This window comes from Schistocerca americana, chromosome 7, assembly GCF_021461395.2.
Source record: "Schistocerca americana isolate TAMUIC-IGC-003095 chromosome 7, iqSchAmer2.1, whole genome shotgun sequence".
Lineage (NCBI taxonomy): Eukaryota > Metazoa > Arthropoda > Insecta > Orthoptera > Acrididae > Schistocerca > Schistocerca americana.
Window position 1 is genome coordinate 225,809,004 of NC_060125.1, and position 22,126 is coordinate 225,831,129.

At 42.5% G+C, this 22,126-nt stretch overlaps 1 protein-coding gene across 2 annotated transcripts in view; it reads left to right on the plus strand.

Moving 5' to 3' along the window:
• The window catches only part of LOC124622144 (protein goliath), a 639,805-nt gene that overhangs the window by 47,862 nt on the left and 569,817 nt on the right, over positions 1-22,126 (plus strand). For both annotated transcript variants that reach the window (XM_047147776.1, XM_047147777.1), the window contains exon 2: positions 17,511-17,790. In XM_047147776.1, the coding sequence (XP_047003732.1) occupies positions 17,511-17,790 (280 nt within the window). The remainder of the gene's footprint in view (positions 1-17,510; positions 17,791-22,126) is intronic.

Sequence of the window (22,126 nt, forward strand, 5' to 3'; positions counted from 1 at the left end):
CTGATACCATGACACAGCATTAATTACATAAGGGCTACTACAGTGCTGTACACATTGTTATTATTACCATTATTATTATCTTCACTTTCTCAGACGTTAAGTCCGGTTAAAAATGGAGTGACGCGGACCTTGATCAAGCGTCACTTCCTTTTAACTGTACGGTATGTGCTATATTGCATTTAGGAACTTTCGGGTAATTGAACATGTATCAATAATTACGGATTTCTGTAGCTGTATATATATGTTTGGATGTAGCTGTATTGCATTGATGTACTGGTGGATATTGCGTGGTATGACTCCTGTAGTCGATAGTATAATTGGTATGATGTCAACTTTATCCTGATGCCACATGTCTTTGACTTCCTCAGCCTTATTATTTGTATTATTATTATTATTATTAGAGCAATTAGACACAAAACATTAACAGTCTGAAGGTGTCCACTTTCTGCCACTTCAGAAGTAAGAAGTGCAGCAATGAAGTGATTGTCAAACACTAAGTATAGTAGTGAGCGACAGATGGCTGAAGGGATGGGTGTGGACGGCAGGGGTACTAACCAATGTCTAATTGCACTCAGGGGTAACGGTCTAAGAAAGATTGGGAACCACTGCCTTACAGAATTGCAGCTGGGTTTTGAGAGCAGGGGTGGGGGTTGGGGGTTACTGGTTGAAGACTAATATGCTTTGTTGTGACCAGACGAAACTATAATAGTGGCCATTAAAATTGCTACACCAAGAAGAAATTCAGATGATAAACGGGTATTCATTGGACAAATGTATTATTCTAGAACTGACATGAGATTACATTTTCACCCAATGTGGGTGCATAGATCCTGAGAAATCAGTACCCAGAACAACCACCTCTGGTCGTAATAACGGCCTTGATACGCCTGGGCATTGAGTCAAACAGAGCTTGGATGACGTGTACAGGTACAGCTGCCCATGCAGCTTCAACACGATACCACAGTTCATCAAGAGTAGTGACTGGCGTGTTGTGACGAGCCAGTTGCTCGGCCACCATTGACCAGACGTTTTCAGTTGGTGAGAGATCTGGAGAATGTGCTGGCCAGGGCAGCAGTCGAACATTTTCTGTACCCAGAAAGGCCCGTACAGGACCGGCAACATGCGTCCGTGCATTATCCTGCTGAAATGTAGGGTTTCGCAGGGATTGAATGAAGAGTAGAGCCACGGGTCGTAAAACATCTGAAATGTAACGTCCACTGCCGTCAATGCGGACAATAGGTGACAGAGACGTGTAACCAATGGCGCCCCATACCATCAAGCCAGGAGATACGCCAGTATGGCGATGGCGAATACACGCTTCCAATGTGCGTTCGCCGCGATGTCGCCAAACACGGATGCGACCATCACGATGCTGTAAACAGAACCCGGATTCATCCGAAAAAATGACGTTTTGCCATTCGTGCACCCAGGTTCGTCGTTGAGTACACATCGCAGGCGCTCCTGTCTGTGGTGCAGCGTCAAGGGTAACCGCAGCCGCAGCCATGGTCTCCGAGCTAATAGTCCATGCTGCTGCAAACGTCGTCGAACTGTTCGTGCAGATGGTTGTTGTCTTGCAAACGTCCCCATCTGTTGACTCAGGGATCGAGACGTGGCTGCACGATCCGTTACAGCCACGCGGATAAGATGTCTGTCATCTCGACTGCTAGTGATACGAGGCCGTTGGGATCCAGCACGGCGTTCCTTAGTACCCTCCTGAACCCACCGATATTCTGCTAACAGTCATTGGATCTCGACCAACGCGAGCAACAATGTCGCGATACGATAAACGGCAATCGCGATAGGCTACAATCCGACCTTTATCAAAGTCTGCTCCTTACACGAGGCATCACAACAACGCTTCACCAGGCAACGCCGGTCAACTGCTGTTTGTCTATGAGAAATCGGTTGGAAACTTTCCTCGTGTCAGCACTTTGTAGGTGTCGCCACCGGCGCCAACCTTGTGTGAATGCTCTGAAAAGTTAATCATTTGCGTCTGTGTTACAATTTTAAAGGCCAGTAGTGTACTTTCGTTCAAAAATGGTTCAAATGGCTCTGAGCACTATGGGACTTAACATCTATGGTCATCAGTCCCCTAGAACTTAGAACTACTTAAACCTAACTAACCTAAGGACACCACACAACACCCAGTCATCACGAGGCAGAGAAAATCCCTGACCCCGCTGGGAATCGAACCCGGGAACCCGGGCGTGGGAAGCGAGAACGCTACCGCACGACCACGAGCTGCGGACAGTACTTTCGTTCAGCCATAGCTGTGGGTTCTTTGATTTCTCGCTGAGCTGCCTCATGGGAACTGTAACTCACGAAATATTAGTTCACTTTATTACATTAATGAATGAAAAATTTAGTTAACTTTCACACAGTTCTTTGCCCTCAGGAGTGCTGGATAATTTACAGCTGCCATTGTCATTGACTAACAAAGCATCACTTGATCCACTGTTCTCTTGAAGTACAATGTTCAACCTGTACGAAAGTCGCCAGAAACTTTAACTACTCAGTGGTCCTATACTATTATGTTGACTCTTTCAGATGAGGTTATGAACTGGGCGGAGCTTTTGCATGCCCGACATTGCATTGCTCTCAGTGCGAGGCTGCTGATATGCTGAGAGCGAGGTGTGGTCTTCTGCAGTGGCACCCACTGGTTGTAACATATCGCAGCAAGCCTTCGCTAATGTCTGTGGTGTCGATTTGAGTTGCCGACTTTGGTGTTGCACGACGACTGTGGACGACACCACATCCTTGATATTTAGTCTCTGTTGATCCATCATGGACATGGAACATCGACTGGTCAAGTAGTTATCAATTAAATTCGCCAACGGCCGTGTGATTGAGATGTTATTTTATTTTCACTACCAGTTTCAGCATTCCACTATGCCATTTTCAGGCCCCATATCCATCTTTCAAAAACAAACGATGTTGTCATATGGTGCCATATATTCCTGGATGTCGTGAATTCGATGACTTGATTGCAACTGTTGCAATCAAGTCTTCAAATTAAGCACTTGGCACACGTTTTTGAATCCACGACATCCAGGAATACATGGCACTGCATGACAGTATTGTTAATTTTTGAGAGTTGCATATGGGGCCTGAAGATGGCAAAGTGGAATGGCAAAATTGGTAATCAAAATAAAATGAAGTAACATCTCGGTTACACGGCCGTTGGCGAATTTCGTTGATAATTTCTTGACATTCGTCTATTAATGCATCCTGGAGTATATTACGATCCGCGACTGACATGCCCAAGAATCAACACGGGCTTATGATTAGTGCCTCGTGTAAAATCAGCTCGAGTTATTTTCCCACAACCCATTAGTTGCAAACAGTGGATGCAGGCGAGTAGGTAGGTTCTGTCATTCAGTGCTTTCGAAAGGCGTCCTTCGCTTCATAACATGATGGGTACATAACATCAATATTGTGATCTGGAATATCTACACACAATATGACACTGCATGAATTGTGGTCAGTAGAATTCAGTTAGTTATACCGGATGGCGAATGTGATACTATTATGTTCTCTAAGTGTACATTACCGCCTCGATAATTTTCTCAATATACGTAAACGATTGGATAGGACCGGAAGTACTTCCGAATTATTCGCTGGTAATTTTGTTCTTTACGTGACGGTATTGTTTATACGTGACTGTAAGGAAATGCGGAATGACAGCTGTCTTCAAATGTAGAACGCAAGATAACGTCCATAACAGAAAGAACCCGATAATATCCGCTCAGCAGATAAGTGGTAAACTTCTGACGCCTGCGAACTCGCTTAAATCTCTAGGAGTAATATTACAAAGCGTAGTGGAATTGAACGTACTCGTTTAATTTGTACCAGTGAAGGCGAACGGAAAACTTTTGATCGTTTAGTAGGCGCAGGAGCGTGTCGGAGATGCTAAACAAACTCTAACGGCAGACGCTACAAGGTAGGCGTGTGCTTCACGGGAAGGTTTACTGTTAAGATTCCGAGAACATGCGTTCCAAGAAGAGTTGGATAACAAGTCGCTTCCTCCCACATATGCTCTGCAATATGACCATCACGAGAAAATCAGAGAAATTACGGCACAGTGACAGTCGTCCTCCCAACACATCAGTCGTGAATGAAGAGTGAAGGGAGGGAACCACTGGGGGCCGAACCGCACAATAACCCTGGGTTCTGTGTGTGTGTGTGTGGGGGGGGGGGGGGGGGCAGCTGGGTGAGTGGACTGCTGTAGCCTGTTGGGTGTTGAGGACCACTGCTGCGGGTTACGGCGGGGACGAAGCCGGAAGTAATCTTGACGAGAGTGGGATGCAGAGGATACAGGGTAATTGCAAACTCCACCGACTAAATTTCGGAGCGCAAACACTTTCTCCATGGACACGTACACCATAATTACTCTACCACACAAACACTGGGGTTTAGGGTTACACTCGTCTGGTGTGAGACGTTCCCAGTCAGGGGGAGAGCGGGAGTGTAGGGGAGGGGAGGGAACCACTGGGGGCCGAACCGCACAATAACCCTGGGTTCTGTGAGTGTGTGTGGGGGGGGGGGGGGGGGCAGCTGGGTGAGTGGACTGCTGTAGCCTGTTGGGTGTTGAGGACCACTGCTGCGGGTTACGGCGGGGACGAAGCCTCTCCGCCGTTTCTAGGTCGCCAGATCCATAGAATAGAATACAATACAAATTTCGGAGACTGTTCAGTGTTTTTCTGAGTATTTTAGCACAAGGGATTTGCGGCCTTCAGTGGCTCGTCACTGAGTAAAAGCGTAAAAAATGTGTTTTATTGATGTCTGTATGCAGACTGAAGAGATGAATCAAAATTTGTAGCAAGGCCAGGATTCGAAGCCGGGTCGCCTACTCACTAGGAAATTGGTTCCCAATCTTTCTTAGACCATAAACCCTGAGTGCAATTAGACATTACCTAATACCCCTGCCTTTCTCCCCCTCCCACCTGCTATCTGTTGCTCCACTCCCCCTCCTCAAATCATCACAAACTTTACCACCTAACTGAAGCGTTGAATGAAAGACTTTCCTTGGAACACTTTATTTTTAAATGATGAAAGAGATATTTAGTGTGTGTGTGTGTGTGTGTGTGTGTGTGTGTGTGTGTGTGTGTGTGTGTGTGTGTGTGAGAGAGAGAGAGAGAGAGAGAGAGAGAGAGAGAGAGAGAGAGAGTGAATGAATGACGAAGGAATTCGTGGTGCATTGCAGTGCTACCCACAATTCCTTCTCAGAAAAGAAAGCTGACTATACACAATGAGGGTACACACTTGATACAAAACGTACTTCCCCAGCATTACTCCTCTCCACTGTGGCACTTGCATGAACTGCACACTGCAACCGCATTTGAAATCAACCAAGTTCAAATGTGTGCACTATACCTACTGCTCGTAAATAACTTGATTACTGCACTCCATACTTCTGAACTGGCAGAAGCTGGAGGACTTCAGGCTGTTAATGCTTTGTGTCTGACCAAAGCCACTAGTAGTAGTAGTAGTAGTAGTAGTAGTAGTAGTAATAATAATAATAATAATAATAATAATACTGCGTACAGCTCTATGTAGTTACTGCTGTGTCGTGGTGACAATTTATTTCTCTGTTTCTAAGCGAGTAATGAAGCAATTTCTGGTTTACTGCAGGTACTAACGACAACTGGGAGAAGACATTTTCTTGAGGTACTCATGCGTATGTGTCTTAGTTTTATCGTCGGCGATGTACGAGACGAAACACAACATTTGTGTAGTGGATGGACTATAACCTCCACCGCATTAATGCTACTAATTGAGAGAAAGTAGTTGTTGGTGATAACTTACATAGTCTGTATTAGAGTCTTAGAGAATTGTGATAATAGTAACGATCTTTCGAAAATAATTTAGTTTCGTGAGTGAAACAGAATCCAATCGTTTGGTTTTTACCCTCAGAAAATTTCATTTTACCCCTCAGGTTGGTAACCACTGTATTAGGCAGATGCGATAGCCACTACGCCGCCTGGCACAGTGGCTTTGAACAACTAGACCACCCTAGCAAGTCTACCTCCTTGCTACAAACTCTCATTCACACCTCAGCCCAGCGATCCTCGCTGAACACGTATATTTAATTTTCGTTTCTGAATAGGATATAAGTCAGTCAGTTACACACCGTCAGGTGGCTTGCGGAGTATGGATGTAGATGTAGATATCGGGTGCGTCTGCGATTCCCTTGTCTGTGGTATCACATATGGCGTGTAACCGTCTCCATTTGTAATGGAGTGTATAATAAATTCTACTCTGTAAATGATGAAAGTCTATGTGAATGCAGCTTGCCGCTAACTTGGTGTAATGTTTTGTCTGCACAGAAGTGTATCTGTCGCCTTTATCGCTCTTTCACCCTCACGCATAAATCGGTACAATAAAGTTAGGGCTTCGTGTTTTCTTATTAGGCTGATCCGTGAAAAGACAGACAAACAATTATGCTAATGGAGGATTCTGAGTAATTTCTCGAATTTCACTCGCTCGCTCTCTCTCTCTCTCTCTCTCTCTCTCTCTCTCTCTCCTTTATCTATATACAGTTTAACTATATTATTTACGTGAAATCAGCCTAGTAGAATCTCTGGTGGAGCCCTTCGTCTTAATGTTCAGCGGCTGGCTTGCTGGAAAAGATCTTTACATTTGTTATTATTATTAAGCGCTGCATTCAGTTGGGAAAATCGATCGTTTGAACAATTCGTTCAGTTTACGACAGATCTAAAATTTCAGATGCGGACGAAGCCTTTTTGGACGATTTATAAAAACTCAGAGATTGCAGGCTCTCTTCGTCACAGCTGAAACTTCCCAATTAATTACAGGGCCCAGACAATCATCAGTGATTCAGACAGAGAACTTATTTGTCATTCACTCTAGAATAAAATGGTCACAAACCTTATTTCTGAGGAAAATTGTATATTGAATCCATTTCCGTACATGTTCCGTTTTGTGTTGGTTCCAAGTCTCATGTAATTTTCTTTTACAGGTTTTTTTTTTCTTTTTATCTATCACGCTATCGGCACAAACTTTCCTAGCTCGCTTTAGCGCGAAGAAGAGTAAATAAATCTCCTTTAGCAATCCGACAATCTTCCAACCGATACTTCCGAAGCTGTTCCTCTCTCTCTCTATAATAACCATGGAGCATACATTTCTGTACCTCTGTTGTTCCAAAGAATAAACGTACTAGAAAAATACCTTGGCGTCGACGAGCTGTCGGCGCATATATTACTAGAAAATCTGATCAGATACTTTTCAAACGTAAATAAATGTGGATGATTTGATTGACCATTATTAATTATTGCGTGGTAGAGGGTAATTTTGCGTGGGGAGATTACAAGTGGCAGTACCTGTAAGGGGCCCAACACTGTCTTGCCGCATGGAAGCAGAACGCAGAAATTCTAAAAATATTCACCAACCTGGTGTCTTCACGTGATGTCGATATCTCAGTGCCGAGATAGCACGTAGATCGTGAGTCCGCTGCTTTTGCTGGGAGGCTTTAACAGAACTACCCATCAACTGGCTTATTTTACTGAAATGATTAATTCTAAAGTTTATTGAGATGTCATCTGCTCTGTATTGTGCACATTGTATCAGACAAATCATAAAAACTCGTCGCAAATATTGTGTGGTGAAACATGCGCCTGTAAGAAACACACAGCAAGTTAATAATCATCATTGTTATTCACAAATATAATCCTTGCACATTGTTTCTCTAGGCTTCGTTTTAAACATTATGGTGTTGCCAAATCTCTGTTTAATAAACTATGCTGCGATGCCGTTGCGAAATGGTTTTATAGTGCACAAATTTGAAAGTGTCCCGAAAAATTTCGAATTTTGAGCAGCAAATTAAAGATTAGGAAACTAAAATATTAGTAGCACATAATAATCCACCTCGTCGTAGTAACTTTGTGGCTGCTGTAAAATAAGGAGAGTGGTTTGGAATAACTGAATAATGCGAAAGGAATGACTCACACTGATAAGTATATATCTGCGTGTGAACGTTGTTCTAAATGTGTATACATTCATCCACCACGTCTCATAAATGTAGGATGATAAAGTCACACAAATTAGCCCTGCGTTTTTATTCCCGTATTACACTGTCTAGATATTAATCAACAAAGTGCCTTTTACTAGTATAACTACCCCTTTGTACTTACGTAGGAAAAGTAATTTTCTCTCCTTTAAGGTATTTCGATTTTTGTCTGTAGCAATATCATTGCCGTTACCAATAAATAGATGTGTGAAAACAGATCAAACACGTGTAATATAAAAGTTTAGCATTTAGCACACAGCACAAAATTCAAACAAACAGCGTTTTGAGAAAGTCACGGAACAATAACAGTTTGATGTTGGTTGGTTGGTTAATTAGTTAGTTATTTAACTCGTAGGGTTACTTTTTCCCTAACTGTCGCCTCCTTCCCTACTTTAAGGCAAGCAATTTCTTACGTCCAGAGAAATTATCCTGTCACCGTGACTGAGGCAGTGTCGGACTTCTCATTGTACTGCAGATGTTTACACTGAAATGTATATGAATAAACTGGTGCAGACTAGACGGCTACAGACGGGAAAACGAATTTTCACGAAATTTGGCTATATTCTTCAACATAGATGAAATTTGAGGCAGCATTTCCATTACGGACGTCATTAATCTTCATTTCCGGAGATTATCAATGTAAATTGTTCAAATGCGTGTGAAATCTTATGGGACTTAACAGCTAAGGTCATCAGTCCCCAAGCTTACACACTACTTAACCTAAATTATCCTAAGGACATACACACATACCCATGCCTGAGGGAGGACTCGAACCTCCGCCGGGACCAGCCGCACAGTCCATGACTGCAGCGCCGTTAGACCGCTGGGCTAGCCCCGCGCGGCTATCAATGTAAATAATTCTGTTAATACGGAAAAATATTTGAATTGAAAAAGTAATAGAGATATAAAAGTTCGCTACTCTAGCTGTAGTACGTTACAACTGATCGATAAAATGACAGCAGGCAAAGTAAGTACCATGCTTGCGTAAACGAGTTTTTCTTCCCTTTACGCAGACATGTTTCGCGGAAGTTACAGCGTCGTCAGTGGGTTTATTTTCTTTCTAGTAAGTAACAGGAAGATTGTTGTTTACTATCTGTACATGTTGAATGTGTATTTTTAGAGAAATGTATTCCAAAATTTTAAAACAGAATACATATATAACGTGTTGTTATTTTTTGTGGTTTGAGAGTTCTGAAAATTCGTTGCGTGGGGCAGCATAGACTAGCATTTACCTGCTTAACGACAGCGCAAACTCGCAACGTCGGCTGCAGGCGCGTGAAGCTTCAACTGTGGCGTCCGTCCATAACAGTCTCTCGCGACGCGACGGAGTTAACAGCAAAGCTGAACCCTGCAAGTCTGAGATCAAGGAAACGCAGGTCAAAACATGCTGTTATCTAGCTTGGCAGAAAAATGCTTCGCCAATGTTCACACAAACAAAGAACGATAAAGCCACAGTAAACGAACGAAATAGACTGAGCAACCAGTGAGATAAATGAGCCACGACTGAGAGATTTGTCAGATAAATAAATCGGAGCGCTGTGTCCCATTCCGTTTTACGAGGGCTCTTCGGAAAATAACTTCCGTTCGGTCGCGAAATGGTAACCACTGTGAAAAACAAAAATGTTTTATTTGCAACAGAATGGTTCAAATGGCTCTGAGCACTATGGGACTTAACATCTGTGGTCATCAGTCCCCTAGAACTTAGAACTACTTAAACCTAACTAACCTAAGGACATCACACACATCCATGCCCGAGGCAGGATTTTTATTTGCAACAGTTACCTACACCTTCAGGCTACTTCTCTACATAGTCGCCACTTCGACTTAGACATTTGTCATAACGCTGTGCAAACTTTACAATACCCTCGCATAGAAAGCTGCCGCCTGTGCTTTCCGCCAATACTCTACGCTGGTCTACAGCTCGGTGCGCGTGCCAGAATGTTGTCTCCAGAGCCAGCGGTTCACGTGAGCAGAGATGAAACTCAAGGGCAGCCAGTTACGAGCTGTACTGTGGGTCATTACACAATTCGCAACGAAAAGCTGCAGGTGCATCTTCATTCCACTTGCAGAGTGCAGCCGGGAATTGTCATGAAGAAGGAACTGCATGACAGTTGTGTCATGCGGGCTGCATGACATCAGGCGAAATCTCTCACTAGGCCCTCATACGTGGCGGGAGACGCTATTTCCTAGGCATCTGTACGTGCTCACTGTGCGCTACAAACTGAAAAGAGAGACGTGACGCGATCGACGGGCATACTAAAGACAATGACCAACACATCTGCGCACAGAATTTTCACAGTAGTTCGCATTTCGCGAGCGGTCGGAACTTATTTTCCGAATAGCCGTCGTCTTACCTGGGTAATGTGCGTCCACAGCTAAAACTATGGTCTGCTTTGCGAGCTCTGTAGGGAAGTTTCAGCAACCTACCCCTATTACTTCTTTATGCCAGGGGCGAGGACCTTTTTAGCTGGAGGGTTGCACTCTCTACGGTTCGCCAACGCGAGGACAAGTAGATAAAAGTCTCGCTCCGCCACTGTGTGCCAAGGACAAAATTTGGATGGAAACAGATCTTCGTAATGGTCAGCACTATAGTGGGAAGTTTAATAACTGGTAATCTCGTAATTACTATGACATCACTGTCAATGTCCACAAGACATTGGTAGTTTTAGTATTTAGCTCATAATTATTTTATTGGGAGAGATTTTGAAAGGTTCCTTCATCCTTCGTCGGGCTTCCTTGGTGTCACGCGATATCACACTTCTGATCGCGGCCAGAATCCACGCCCTCTTGGCAGTGTGCGGCGCGTGAGACAAGTTAACGCGACCTACTGCTCCACAGATTGAACCAGAAACGTTCGTTGACGGACCTGTATTAATTTTTTACACTGCTAAACTTGTAAAATGAAACTAAATAAGGATCGTCAGCCTCGCTTTGACCTGCGAACAGAGCTAAACTTCACAACTCAAAAGTTAATATTTAAATCCCTGTAGCCATCTAACAACTTTAAAGAAAAATTTCGAGGTACGACCACTGACTGGAATATGTTCACTGCTAACAGTTTAGTACACCTGCTTCAACTGGCTCGTAGTTGTTGCTGTTGATAATCAGCATAACAACCAAGCAAGGACACAAATTAAAATCGCACTCAAATTTGCACTGAAACAAATTCATTTTTTTTGGTATCAATTAATTCTAGACAAATGGGGCACTTATCCAGCAGCACCTCCACCTAGCCAGTGTCTTCACATTCTGCTCTCAGGCCTTCTTTTACTGAACAAGTCCACACCCATTAAGGGTCCATTCTGCTCAGTCAGACTGTAAAATAAGCGATTTTATTGATTTTTTTTTTTTTTTTGAAAACCTAATGAATAAAGCAATGTAAATCTTTTAAAGCATTATTTTTCTATTATTGGGCAAAATTTTCTGATTTTTGAAAGGTATTCGGCCATCATTAAGCCCCCCCCCCCCCCCGCCCGCAACATACGACGAGTTGCTCTGTCCAAAATGAGGCGTCATGACGGTATCTTTCAGTCTGCAAATCTTATCTGAAATCAAAAAACGAAGAACTTTCTTTATCAACAGGGTATTGCACAATGAGTAGTAGCACAGTTTTCTCAAATGTGAAAAAATAATAAAACAGCAGACGTTTGAAGTAAAGTTGTAGTTTTTGGCCACGTTTTTTTGCAATAACTAATGAATAAATAAAAATAAAAATAATTAGCCTATTACTCCTTGCGTATATGCCCGAGGAGTGATTCAGGCAAATGTCGGGAAGGTATCTTCGATAGTGTGCCCGAAGTGTATTCCGTCATCCAGCCGAAGGCAAGATTCGAACCTGCGATCGTAGCGGTGGCCCGGTTCCAGACTGAAGCGCCTAGAACCGCTCGGCCACACTGGCCGGCCGGGAGGGCTGTGACGTATAAAAATTTTCGGTGCCTACTGTGTCACGCCTTTCAGTGTCACACAAATTTTTATTTTTAAAGGGGATCACTTAAGACTATTTCCATGGGTTCGCCCCTCAAATTCCTCCCTCATATCAGAAAATTGTCTTCGGATGTAGTACAAACTGAAAAAAATACATTGCTTTTAAAGCACAGTTTCGTATATAATTTATATTCAAAACCATACACCTGTGTCACAGAACATTTTACATCGAGAATACTTTACACACGTTTAAGAAAGGAAATGCTTCCGATAATTATTACAATATTTAAAGAACATCAAAATATGAACAGGCTGAAATGAACAAACAGTACATGAGACTATGTTAATGAATTCAACTGTAAAAAGCTAAGGAGCATCTTATGAGCTAAATGAGAAATATGCAAAAGTGAAATGCCAAAATGAGCACTTCTCAATTGGAAGTAAATCAAAACAGTCAGAATGGCTGAAAGAGAGCACAATAACATGGGCCATAAACGAATAAAAGCTAAGCAACTAAGCAAATAAGAAATAGGCAAGAATGAGATGCCAACAAAATGAGAGATGGCCGAACTCCGTCGGCACTTATATACGGTTGCGCTCGCGGCGGCGTCTAGCGGCCCGTACGCAAGTTGTGCGATTGCTGTCGCACGTCGACCCTTAATCTATGATTTTACAGGCCCTACTCGCACGACATTTACATTGAGGATAAATAGCATTGTAAAAAGTGGCTGGTTGCTGTTGTCTTCTCGGTAAGAGTCAACTTGTATTTTGTACACAGCCACGGGCTCAGAATGTGTTTTCGACAATTTAGCAAAAACTTTTTTTTTTCGACGGAATCAAAAAGATTGTGAAATGTTGGACAAAACGCGTTGAAGAGCAGGGAGGTAATATAGAAAAATGTAGGGGAGAGCGGGGAAATACCGTGCACGTAAGCCATTTTTCAAATATTTCGTATTTTTGGAACTCAATTGAAATGCTGAACACCTTTTTTTGGGCAAGAAATCAATGCCCCACACGTTTATGGCTTCATATTTGCTATATTACATCGATTTACGTTCCTACAGCTGTTTTACAAAAGTGTTACATTGCACGGTATCACCCCGAGGGGTGGGGTAATACCGCACAATATATCTTATGATACAGCATTGCACATAAAATGACCAAAACTCTGCAAAAATAAATCAAAATAAGAAATTCGAAATTCAGAATTTATTTAGAATTGAAACACACAAATTTTACAACGTATTAAAGTTTCTAAAGACAGAAAATCCTTTTACTGGTAAAACAAAATTATTGGAGTTTGGTGTCAACTTGTCTCTGAACACATTTATCCCGTTTTTAATGACAGTAGTCGCAAATATAGTTTTCAGCTGTGTCACATGCACTACACAAGGAAAACTTGTAAGATGACACACACACACACACACACACACACACACACACTCACACACACTTCCAAATATATAGTTCACGAAAATTCCAAAAGAAATTACCATTTGGGGCAATACCGTTCACCAAGAAATGCGTAATTAAATAGAGCTAGTTTAAATATTGTTGCTATTACATATTTCGGTCACCTGTATACCTATTATCTTCAGATTTTATAAGAAATTAGTCGAAATCAGTTGAAAACGATTGTCGAAGATGTGTGCGCCGTTGAACGATATAGACCCCTTTGTGTCTGATTATAGTTACTTCCGCTATGTGGCAGCACCGTGCAGAGCTCTTTGCGCTCTCTCGGATACTGGATAATGCGGTGCTGGAATAGTTCCTTAAATTAGGCCACAGACATTCTCATAAATCATAGTGCAACTGCATTTATATTCTACATCTAATATCATTGTCAATAAAAACATCCATTTGTGACCTGTTAAGATAGTAGCTTTGAAGCAAAATATGCTTGCAACATGTTGACATTCTTAATCTTGTTAGTAACACGGCTTCAGGCATACGGTGTACATAGTTTCCCACAATGAGAACTAGTGCAGTTGATTGGAAACATCTATGACCAAAAGTGTGGTGTTAATTGGAAATGATTCTGGAATCTTTGGAAGACAATTTTCGCATATATTGAATAATTTAAGCCCAGGCTGAAGCTAGACTTGTCAAAAATATTGTTTTACTAGTTGTTATACATATGTGTCTATAGCACATTATAACTGGAGGGGTCTTAAGCTTTTTGTCTGTAAAAGAGTGCAGGCATGTACAAATTAGCTGTAGTCTCAGAAACTAACGAACCAGTAGCAGTGCCGGCCGCAGTGGCCGTGCGGTTCTAGGAGCCGCAGTCTGGAACCGCGCCGCTGCTACGGTCGCGGGTTCGAATCCTGCCTCGGGCATAGATGTGTGTGATGTCCTTAGGTTAGTTAGGTTTAAGTAGTTCTAAGTTCTAGGGGACTGACGACCTCAGATGTTAAGTCGCATAGTGCTCAGAGCCATTTGAACCATAAAGCGGTGTATCCCGCTGTACGGCATTGCCCCGCTCTCCCCTGTGTTTCTGTATTGTATCGTTAGCATTCCTTGTCTGAAAAGTGGCTTTACTTAAGGCCTGGCCAGACAGAATGCGGCCTGGCCGTCCGGCCTGTGGCCTTGAACCGCAGCCTGCAGGACGCACTGTTGAATCGCTCGTTATTGTACGGCGGCGGATCACACTGAGTGCGGCCTGCCGCACCGGCCGCCGCCGGGTTGTCACAGATTACAGATTCGCCGCAAGCCGGAGCGGCTGCTTGCCTCTGTTGGCGCACTCAAGTGCTCTGCTGTCACACTGGAAGCAGCGGCGTGAGGCGGTTTTTGTCTTGCATCTCGTACTGCATGAATCATAGACACAGAAAGACTTAAACAGAGGAGGTGAGGGAATACAACTTTTTGTACGATACACGCGATCCTGATTTGAAGGCAGAATATTTTTGCCCTCGCTATACTCTTGATAGAAAGCTGAATTCTCAGAAATAGTGTTGTCACTGTGACGTCCAGAACTTCCAATATCAACTACTGCAAACTCGTAGTATGGATCAACGATCGCCAGGAGAAGCAGCGAAAAGAATTTTGTAACAGAAGAACTGGGATCCACTATCCTTCGGGCATTTTAACCTGATAAGCTTTCCGTCTATGCTTCCAAGGCAGTTCGGAAACACCCAAAATTCTAGAAATCCTCCTTCAGATTTCTTCCACATCTCTGTTGTAGGAGTAGGTAAGTACTTGGGCTGTAGAACAGTCCATATTGCCTGGCGCACTTATTTCACAATTTCTGAAACTGCTATGGTCTGGTGACTGTCGCCTGTAGTCAAGTATCTGGAAAAGATTCAAATAAATTATGCCAATAGAACGAATAGATAAGTTAACGACCAATGATATGTTTATTTAAATTCAATGACAATGTTATGAATACAATGAAACAAAACAATCTATTAAGTAGAAAGTTCTCTCTAGCGGGACATACGGAACTGGATGTTACTATTGTTTGCTGTATTCGTAAACACTGAAGATAAATTTATCACTCCACTCGTAACTACGTTGTGGGATAGCACTTTCTTCCGCCGAACCTTTCATATGACACAGTAAAACTGAAATGGAATAATTTATATGACTTCTCTTTGATGCACAAAGAGGCCAAAAATGGTAAAACTCACCTCAAACAAATGGCTAGTCTGTGCCTTCTATCAATTGGCTTTCTCCAGTTCGTTGCGCACTTCTCGGTGCTACCTTTTAATTAGGTGATGCAGTTCCTCGAAACATTCTCGCGACATACGAAAATATTTGAAGAACCTATCTTCGTCAGACTCTAGATCAATACACAGACGATGGTATTCTAAGCTTTCTCTCTTGCTATTAATGTCGTGCACCCAACATCTCTTGGTTGGTTGGTTGGTTGTTTTGTGGAAGGAGACCAGACAGCGTGGCATCGGTCTCATTGGATTAGGGAAGGATGGGGAAGGAAGTCGGCCGTGCCCTTTCAGAGGAACCATCCCGGCATTTGCCTGGAGTGATTTAGGGAAATCACGGATAACCTAAATCAGGATGGCCGGACGCGGGATTGAACCGTCGTCCTCCCGAATGCGAGTCCAGTGTCTAACCACTGCGCCACCTCGCTCGGTCCCAACATCTCTTCTTGGTGCCATTTCGTATCGCTAGTGCGAGCTACTCATTTCTCCACTAACAATAAATAACTGCTTGTTTCTTATTTATATAAATGATATGCCTTCTAGTATTACAGGTGATTCAAAAATATTTCTGTTTGCTGATGACACCAGCTTGGTAGTGAAGGATCTTGTGTGTAATATTGAAACATTATCAAATAATGTAGTTCATGAAATAAGTTCGTGGCTTGTGGAAAATAATTTGATGCTAAATCACAGTAAGACTCAGTTTTTACAGTTTCTAACTCACAATTCAACAAGAACTGATATTTTGATCAGACAGAATGGGCATATTATAAGCGAGACGAAACAGTTCAAGTTCGTAGGCGTTCGGATAGATAGTAAGCTGTTGTGGAAAGCCCATGTTCAGGATCTTGTTCAGAAACTAAATGCCGCTTTATTTACCATTAGAACAGTATCTGAAATAAGTGACATTTCAACACGAAAAGTAGTCTACTTCGCATATTTTCATACGCTTATGTCATATGGTATTATTTTTTGGGGTAATTCTTCTGATTCAGAAAGGGTATTTTTGGCTCAAAAACGGGCTGTTCGAGCTATGTGTGGTGTAAGTTCGAAAACCTCTTGTCGACCCCTATTCAATAGTCTGGGAATTCTGACATTGCCCTCACAGTATATATTTTCTTTAATGTCGTTTGTTGTTAGCAATACTAGCTTATTCCCAAGAGTTAGCAGCTTTCACTCAGTTAATACTAGGCAGAAATCAAATCTGCATGTGGAATGCACTTCCGTGACTCTTGTGCAGAAAGGAGTGCAGTATTCTGCTGCATCCATTTTCAATAAGCTACCACAAGAACTCAAAAATCTTAGCAGTAGCCCAAACACTTTTAAGTCTAAACTGAAGAGTTTCCTCATGGCTCACTCCTTCTATTCTGTCGAGGAGCTCCTGGAAGAGCTAAAAATTACGCAAATTCCAGTGTTACATGGTTGATTTTCTTTATTTAAACTTACGAATTGTCGCCTGAATACGTTTCTTGTATTTCATTTTATCTGTTTCTACAATCGTGTTATAATTTCATGTATTGACTCGTTCCATGACCATGGAGACTTCTCCTTAATGTGGTCCCACGGAACAATAAATAAATAAATAAATAAATAAATTATTAAATAAAGACTCGCACAAAGATAACGTGTCCCGCGTGAAGCTTCCAAATCGCCTAGTGCCAAGACAATACGTAACAGATGACGCATCAAGAGGCACTGCTGCGGCCGGCCGTTGCCTGTGTGGCGTCGCTGGCCGCTGACGGGCCCGGCCTGCCGCTGCGCCGTCCGTCGCAGCGGCAGGCCGGATTCTGTCTGGCCAGGCCTTCAGTGTTGTCACGGTAAGTATTGTGGCTGCGCTGGGTGACAGTACTGCTGCGGTGTGGTTTGTGCGGCGGCGCTGACTTGGTGTGTGTGCCGGGCAGGGCCGCGGCGCGGTGCTGGACGCGCGCTACGTGTCGGGCGCGGGCGGCTCGGTGTCGGGGCGGCTGGTGCCGGTGCCGCAGCCGTGCTCGCTGCAGCCGTCGCAGGCGCACGCGCAGCCCTGGGTGGCCGTGGCGCCGCTCACCTCTGGGGACTGCGCCCTCGCCGACAAGGTGCGCGCAGCCGCCAGGGCGGGCGCCGCCGCGCTCCTCATGTTCGGCGACGCCAGCGACGAGCGGCGGGCCGCCGACGAGGCCGCGCGCGACGCGCGACTCATGCACGGTCAGTACCCGCACACGCGCTCCGCTGCAAACTCTGCGTCACGTGCTTAAGGGGCTCCTGAACGCCCTATACTTGCAATGTTAAAATAACGCTTATAAATTACATCTTTCCTCACAAAGTATTTGAGGTAGGAACTTGAACTTTTTACATATTATTTATTGGAATAAGGGCTACAACTTAACACAGGGATTACACAAAATTTTAGTTCAGTTATTAAAGATGATTTTTTTTTTCAATTGTAATCAAAATTCACAACATTTTTTTTGCAATTTTTTATTTATATATTCAAAAATATACAGTTTTTTGGAAAAAGGCTGTGTTAAATTATGCAGAAGGTACTGTGTAACATTTACTGAAAGTTTGAAACAAATATGTTTGGAAGATCCTTAGAAAACATGTAATTAGTATGAGAAAATAAAAGTTTTGGGAATCGAGCGACAAAGATTGGATTAACTTTTTAGTGCATTCCAGGTCCATAGGATGGATTATCTTTGCAAACTCCTCCTCCAGCTTCCTCTTGTTCCTCCTCCTGTTTACTCTTGCTTGTATTTCTAAGACTCTTTACAGCCCTGTCTGCAGCCCGAAGGCGTTCCTTGTCTAAAGCAAGCATTGCTCGTTGTTGTGTTCGTAGATTTTGCTACCATTTTCTTCAGTTGCAGTTACTGCAACACTGTTCCAAAAGGTGGTCATGTGTGAACACTTTTCACATTTCAGTTGTATTTCACTAGCAAGTCCTACGTGCTTTATTATGGAGAGTTCCAGACCAACTTCACTACAATGAATACATCTTACACAGTTTGAAAAAATTCCTTTGAGAACCGACATATCAAATAGTTCATTCACATCCGATTCATCCATAAAACATTCATAGTTTTCACTCATTGAACCAAGCTTCTTCTGTGAAGTATTTTCTTTCCCACTTTGACTGCTATGGGCAGGTGTACTTGAGAGGTTAGGTTCACTCACTTGGTTATCGTCTTTATTGTTTACAGTAATAACACATACCTTTGGCTTTCCAACATTTCTCCTTTTCTTAAAAGCCTTCAGAGGATTTCTAATAACTTTACTTTTACTCATTATTATACTTCAACAAAACAGAGACTCAAGAAACAGAATTAATAACGAATATTTTCGAGATAACGACAGAGTAAATAAACATGAAACAATCGACAATCATACCAGCGATATATATTGAACCATCACAGGTTAGCCACAACATATACTTTATCTCACATCACTAAAATGTACCTGATGAACACGGACGTTAATAATACCATTTGACAGCAGTTTAACAGCGCCACAGTGGGTCACGCCCATGTAGAACACATTTCAAAAAAAATTTAAAAATAGTTGTAGTCTTCGGAATTGAATAAATTATATATCTATTAAAAGGTAATAGTCTGCAGATTCAGAAAACGCAAAAAAGTAAAAATTGAAGTTTTCGTGATTTTGAGCCTTTCCGGAGCCCGTTAAGCTACGTTGTGCAAGACGCGACAGTTGGCTGCGACTACGACGCTGCCCCCTCCTCTTTTCCCACCCTTTTACATTAAAAAGTATCACTTCCGGTTTTGCGTGTTTTTTTTTTTTCGCTGTATATTACTTCTCTATCGATTGTGAGGAAAGTAAAAGACGCAAAAAATTGATATTTGCGTATCTTACAGTTTCACATCACAGCTTGATAATAAAGTGTCTATTTTTCCGATATTCGTCACAGTTATTCCGATACTTAATTTACAAGTAACATACTGCATAAAATTTGAATTGTGTACAGTGAAAAATGTGGTCACTGGCTACTTTGCGTATGGTTCACGTTAGGTCATACATCGTTGCCGATAAAAAGAAGCTAACATATAGAAATTATTTTTAAAGTTGAGATCAGAATGATATCGATCTCCGTTTCCGAGATTTGGGCTCATATATCTCCGGAAGCGTCGCGACTAGCCGCCAGTTCTGTCGACACGCAACGTGAATCATGTGGTCATCACACGATAGAGGATGCATTTGTTTTGTTTCGCTGACACACTTGGACCCAATGAAACTATTTTATGTCATATATTTCTCCGGTATGAGTTACTAATATTTCTCTATATGCTCTTGACAATTTCATTTAAAATGCCACGAATTGTAGGTTTCTTAAAAGTAAAGACATGCTGCCTTCAATATATTTTCTTCTCATTCTTGGGAAGAGGATAAAATACTCACCTCTAGTATTTTCTTCTGAACCTGGACGAGGATACCCAAGTAGACGTCCTAACAAAACCAACAAATGTCAAAAATTTACGTTTTTCAACAGAGCAAAAAACGTTCAAATACGTTTAATATCCTCTTGCCATCAATTATATTTTTTATATGATGTGGTATGTGAATCATAGCGACACGACTGGAAAATTTGCATTAATGGGAAAATAATGTAAATTTCACTCACCTGCCAGTTTCAACTGTGCACCAGTTTCTTCCCAAATTCTGTCTCTGAACAAAGTGTCCTTATATTTAGGGTTCTTCAAATCGTAAAGGCGAGGATGCTGCGAGACCAGCTCACAGAGCATCACATCCTGTGAGTGGCTCATTTCAGTTTTCCTTGACTGGCTCGACATCTTTCTGGCAGCCGCACGTCTTTGTGTCGTCCGACTTCCGTCGCGACACTGCTCACTGGTGCAGTGCTGCGGCAGCTGCCACAAGAGTCGCGCGTCGCATCCCAAACTCGAACTGCGCATGCGCCAGCTGGCAACTTCTGACGTCACGTAGCGACCCGTCGCAGTCGCTAGTGTGCGTCGTGTCTTGGACAACGTACCTTTTACGTTGTCCAAGACGCGACGCACACCAGCGACTGCGACGGGTCGCTACATGACGTCAGAAGTTGTCCGCTGGCGCATGCACAGTTCGAGTTTGGGATGCGACGCGCGACTGTTGCGGCAGCTGTCGCAGCACTGCACCAGTGAGCAGTGTTGCGACGGAAGTCGCACGACACAAAGACATACGGCTGCGAGAAGATATCGAGCCAGTCAAGGAAAACTGAAATGAGCCACTCACAGGATGTGATGCTCTGTGAGCTGGTCTCGCAACAGCCTTGCCTTTACGATTTGAAGAACCCTAAATATAGAAACACTATATTCTGAGACAGAATTTGGGAAGAAATTGGTGCACAGTTGAAACTGGCAGGTGAGTGAAATATATAATATTTTCCCATTAATGCAAATTTTTTCAGGCCTGTTATGAAAATCAGTATAATCCATGCAGATGTAGAATTAGAATGATGAAAATGAACTTGAAGGTCAATTTTCGCATTACTCTTTTTTGTGATGATAAAAATTGAAAACGGCAAATACATTATAAAATGAACAATCTAACGTACAACGAGAAAGTTACATTTTACAATACCTTCACTTTGAAAGTAAACGGTAGATTGGTGTCTTGATGATACCTTCTAGTTGTGAAAAACCACCGCCAGATTGTTGTACAGCTTTCTGTAATCAATAGATGTTCGTTTTTGAGGAAGGCGTTTCTCAACAGATTGCGCAAACAGTATGCTGCAATAAGTAATTTGTCACATTCACTTCAATTCATTGGTAGAAGATGGTGCTCAAAAAACTTGTGCCAAAAGTGCACTACTGTTTTACAAGGCCCTTCTGGTCTGACACAGTTCACAATTGAAATTCGTCTTTTGTAAATCCTGGAGTCATCTTTTGAGTGCAGCTTGGCAAGATTAAATGGATTAAATGTTGATGTCATCCATAACGATGTATGCTGTCAGAATACAAGAATATGGAAGCTCATTTCGATGGGAATAAAGATTGTCGGCTATGAAAGTTGCCTTCGCTTGTTCCAAAAGTTTCTGCATGGGAGAAACTGACAAGTATAATTTGGGGAAATTTTGTGAACAAGCACGGACATTATTTCTGCCAGTGTATACTGTAGACGTTCAGAATCAAAATTCTAGAGATGTTTAAGGTGTAACCCTATCTTGTTGTCAAGAACTTGAAGCAATGCAATGAAGCTAGCGTGCGCTTATTGTTAATAAACTTATCTTTCATTGGAATTTTAGGTGAAATGTGCAAAAACAGATGGAGGAATATTCGGGACTCGTATCAGAGAAATAAACGAGAAAGAAAGCTTGGAACAGGTTCAGATGCCTCAGCAAAACCAAGAAAATGGGTTCTGCTTGATCACTTGGCTTTAAGAAACCTACGTTTCGTGGCATTTTAAATGAAATTGTCAAGAGCATATGGAGAAATATTAGTAACTCATACCGGAGGAATAAGACATAAAATGGTTTCATTAGGTCCAAATGTGTCAGCGAAACAAAACAAATGCATTCTCTATCGTGTGATGACCACAC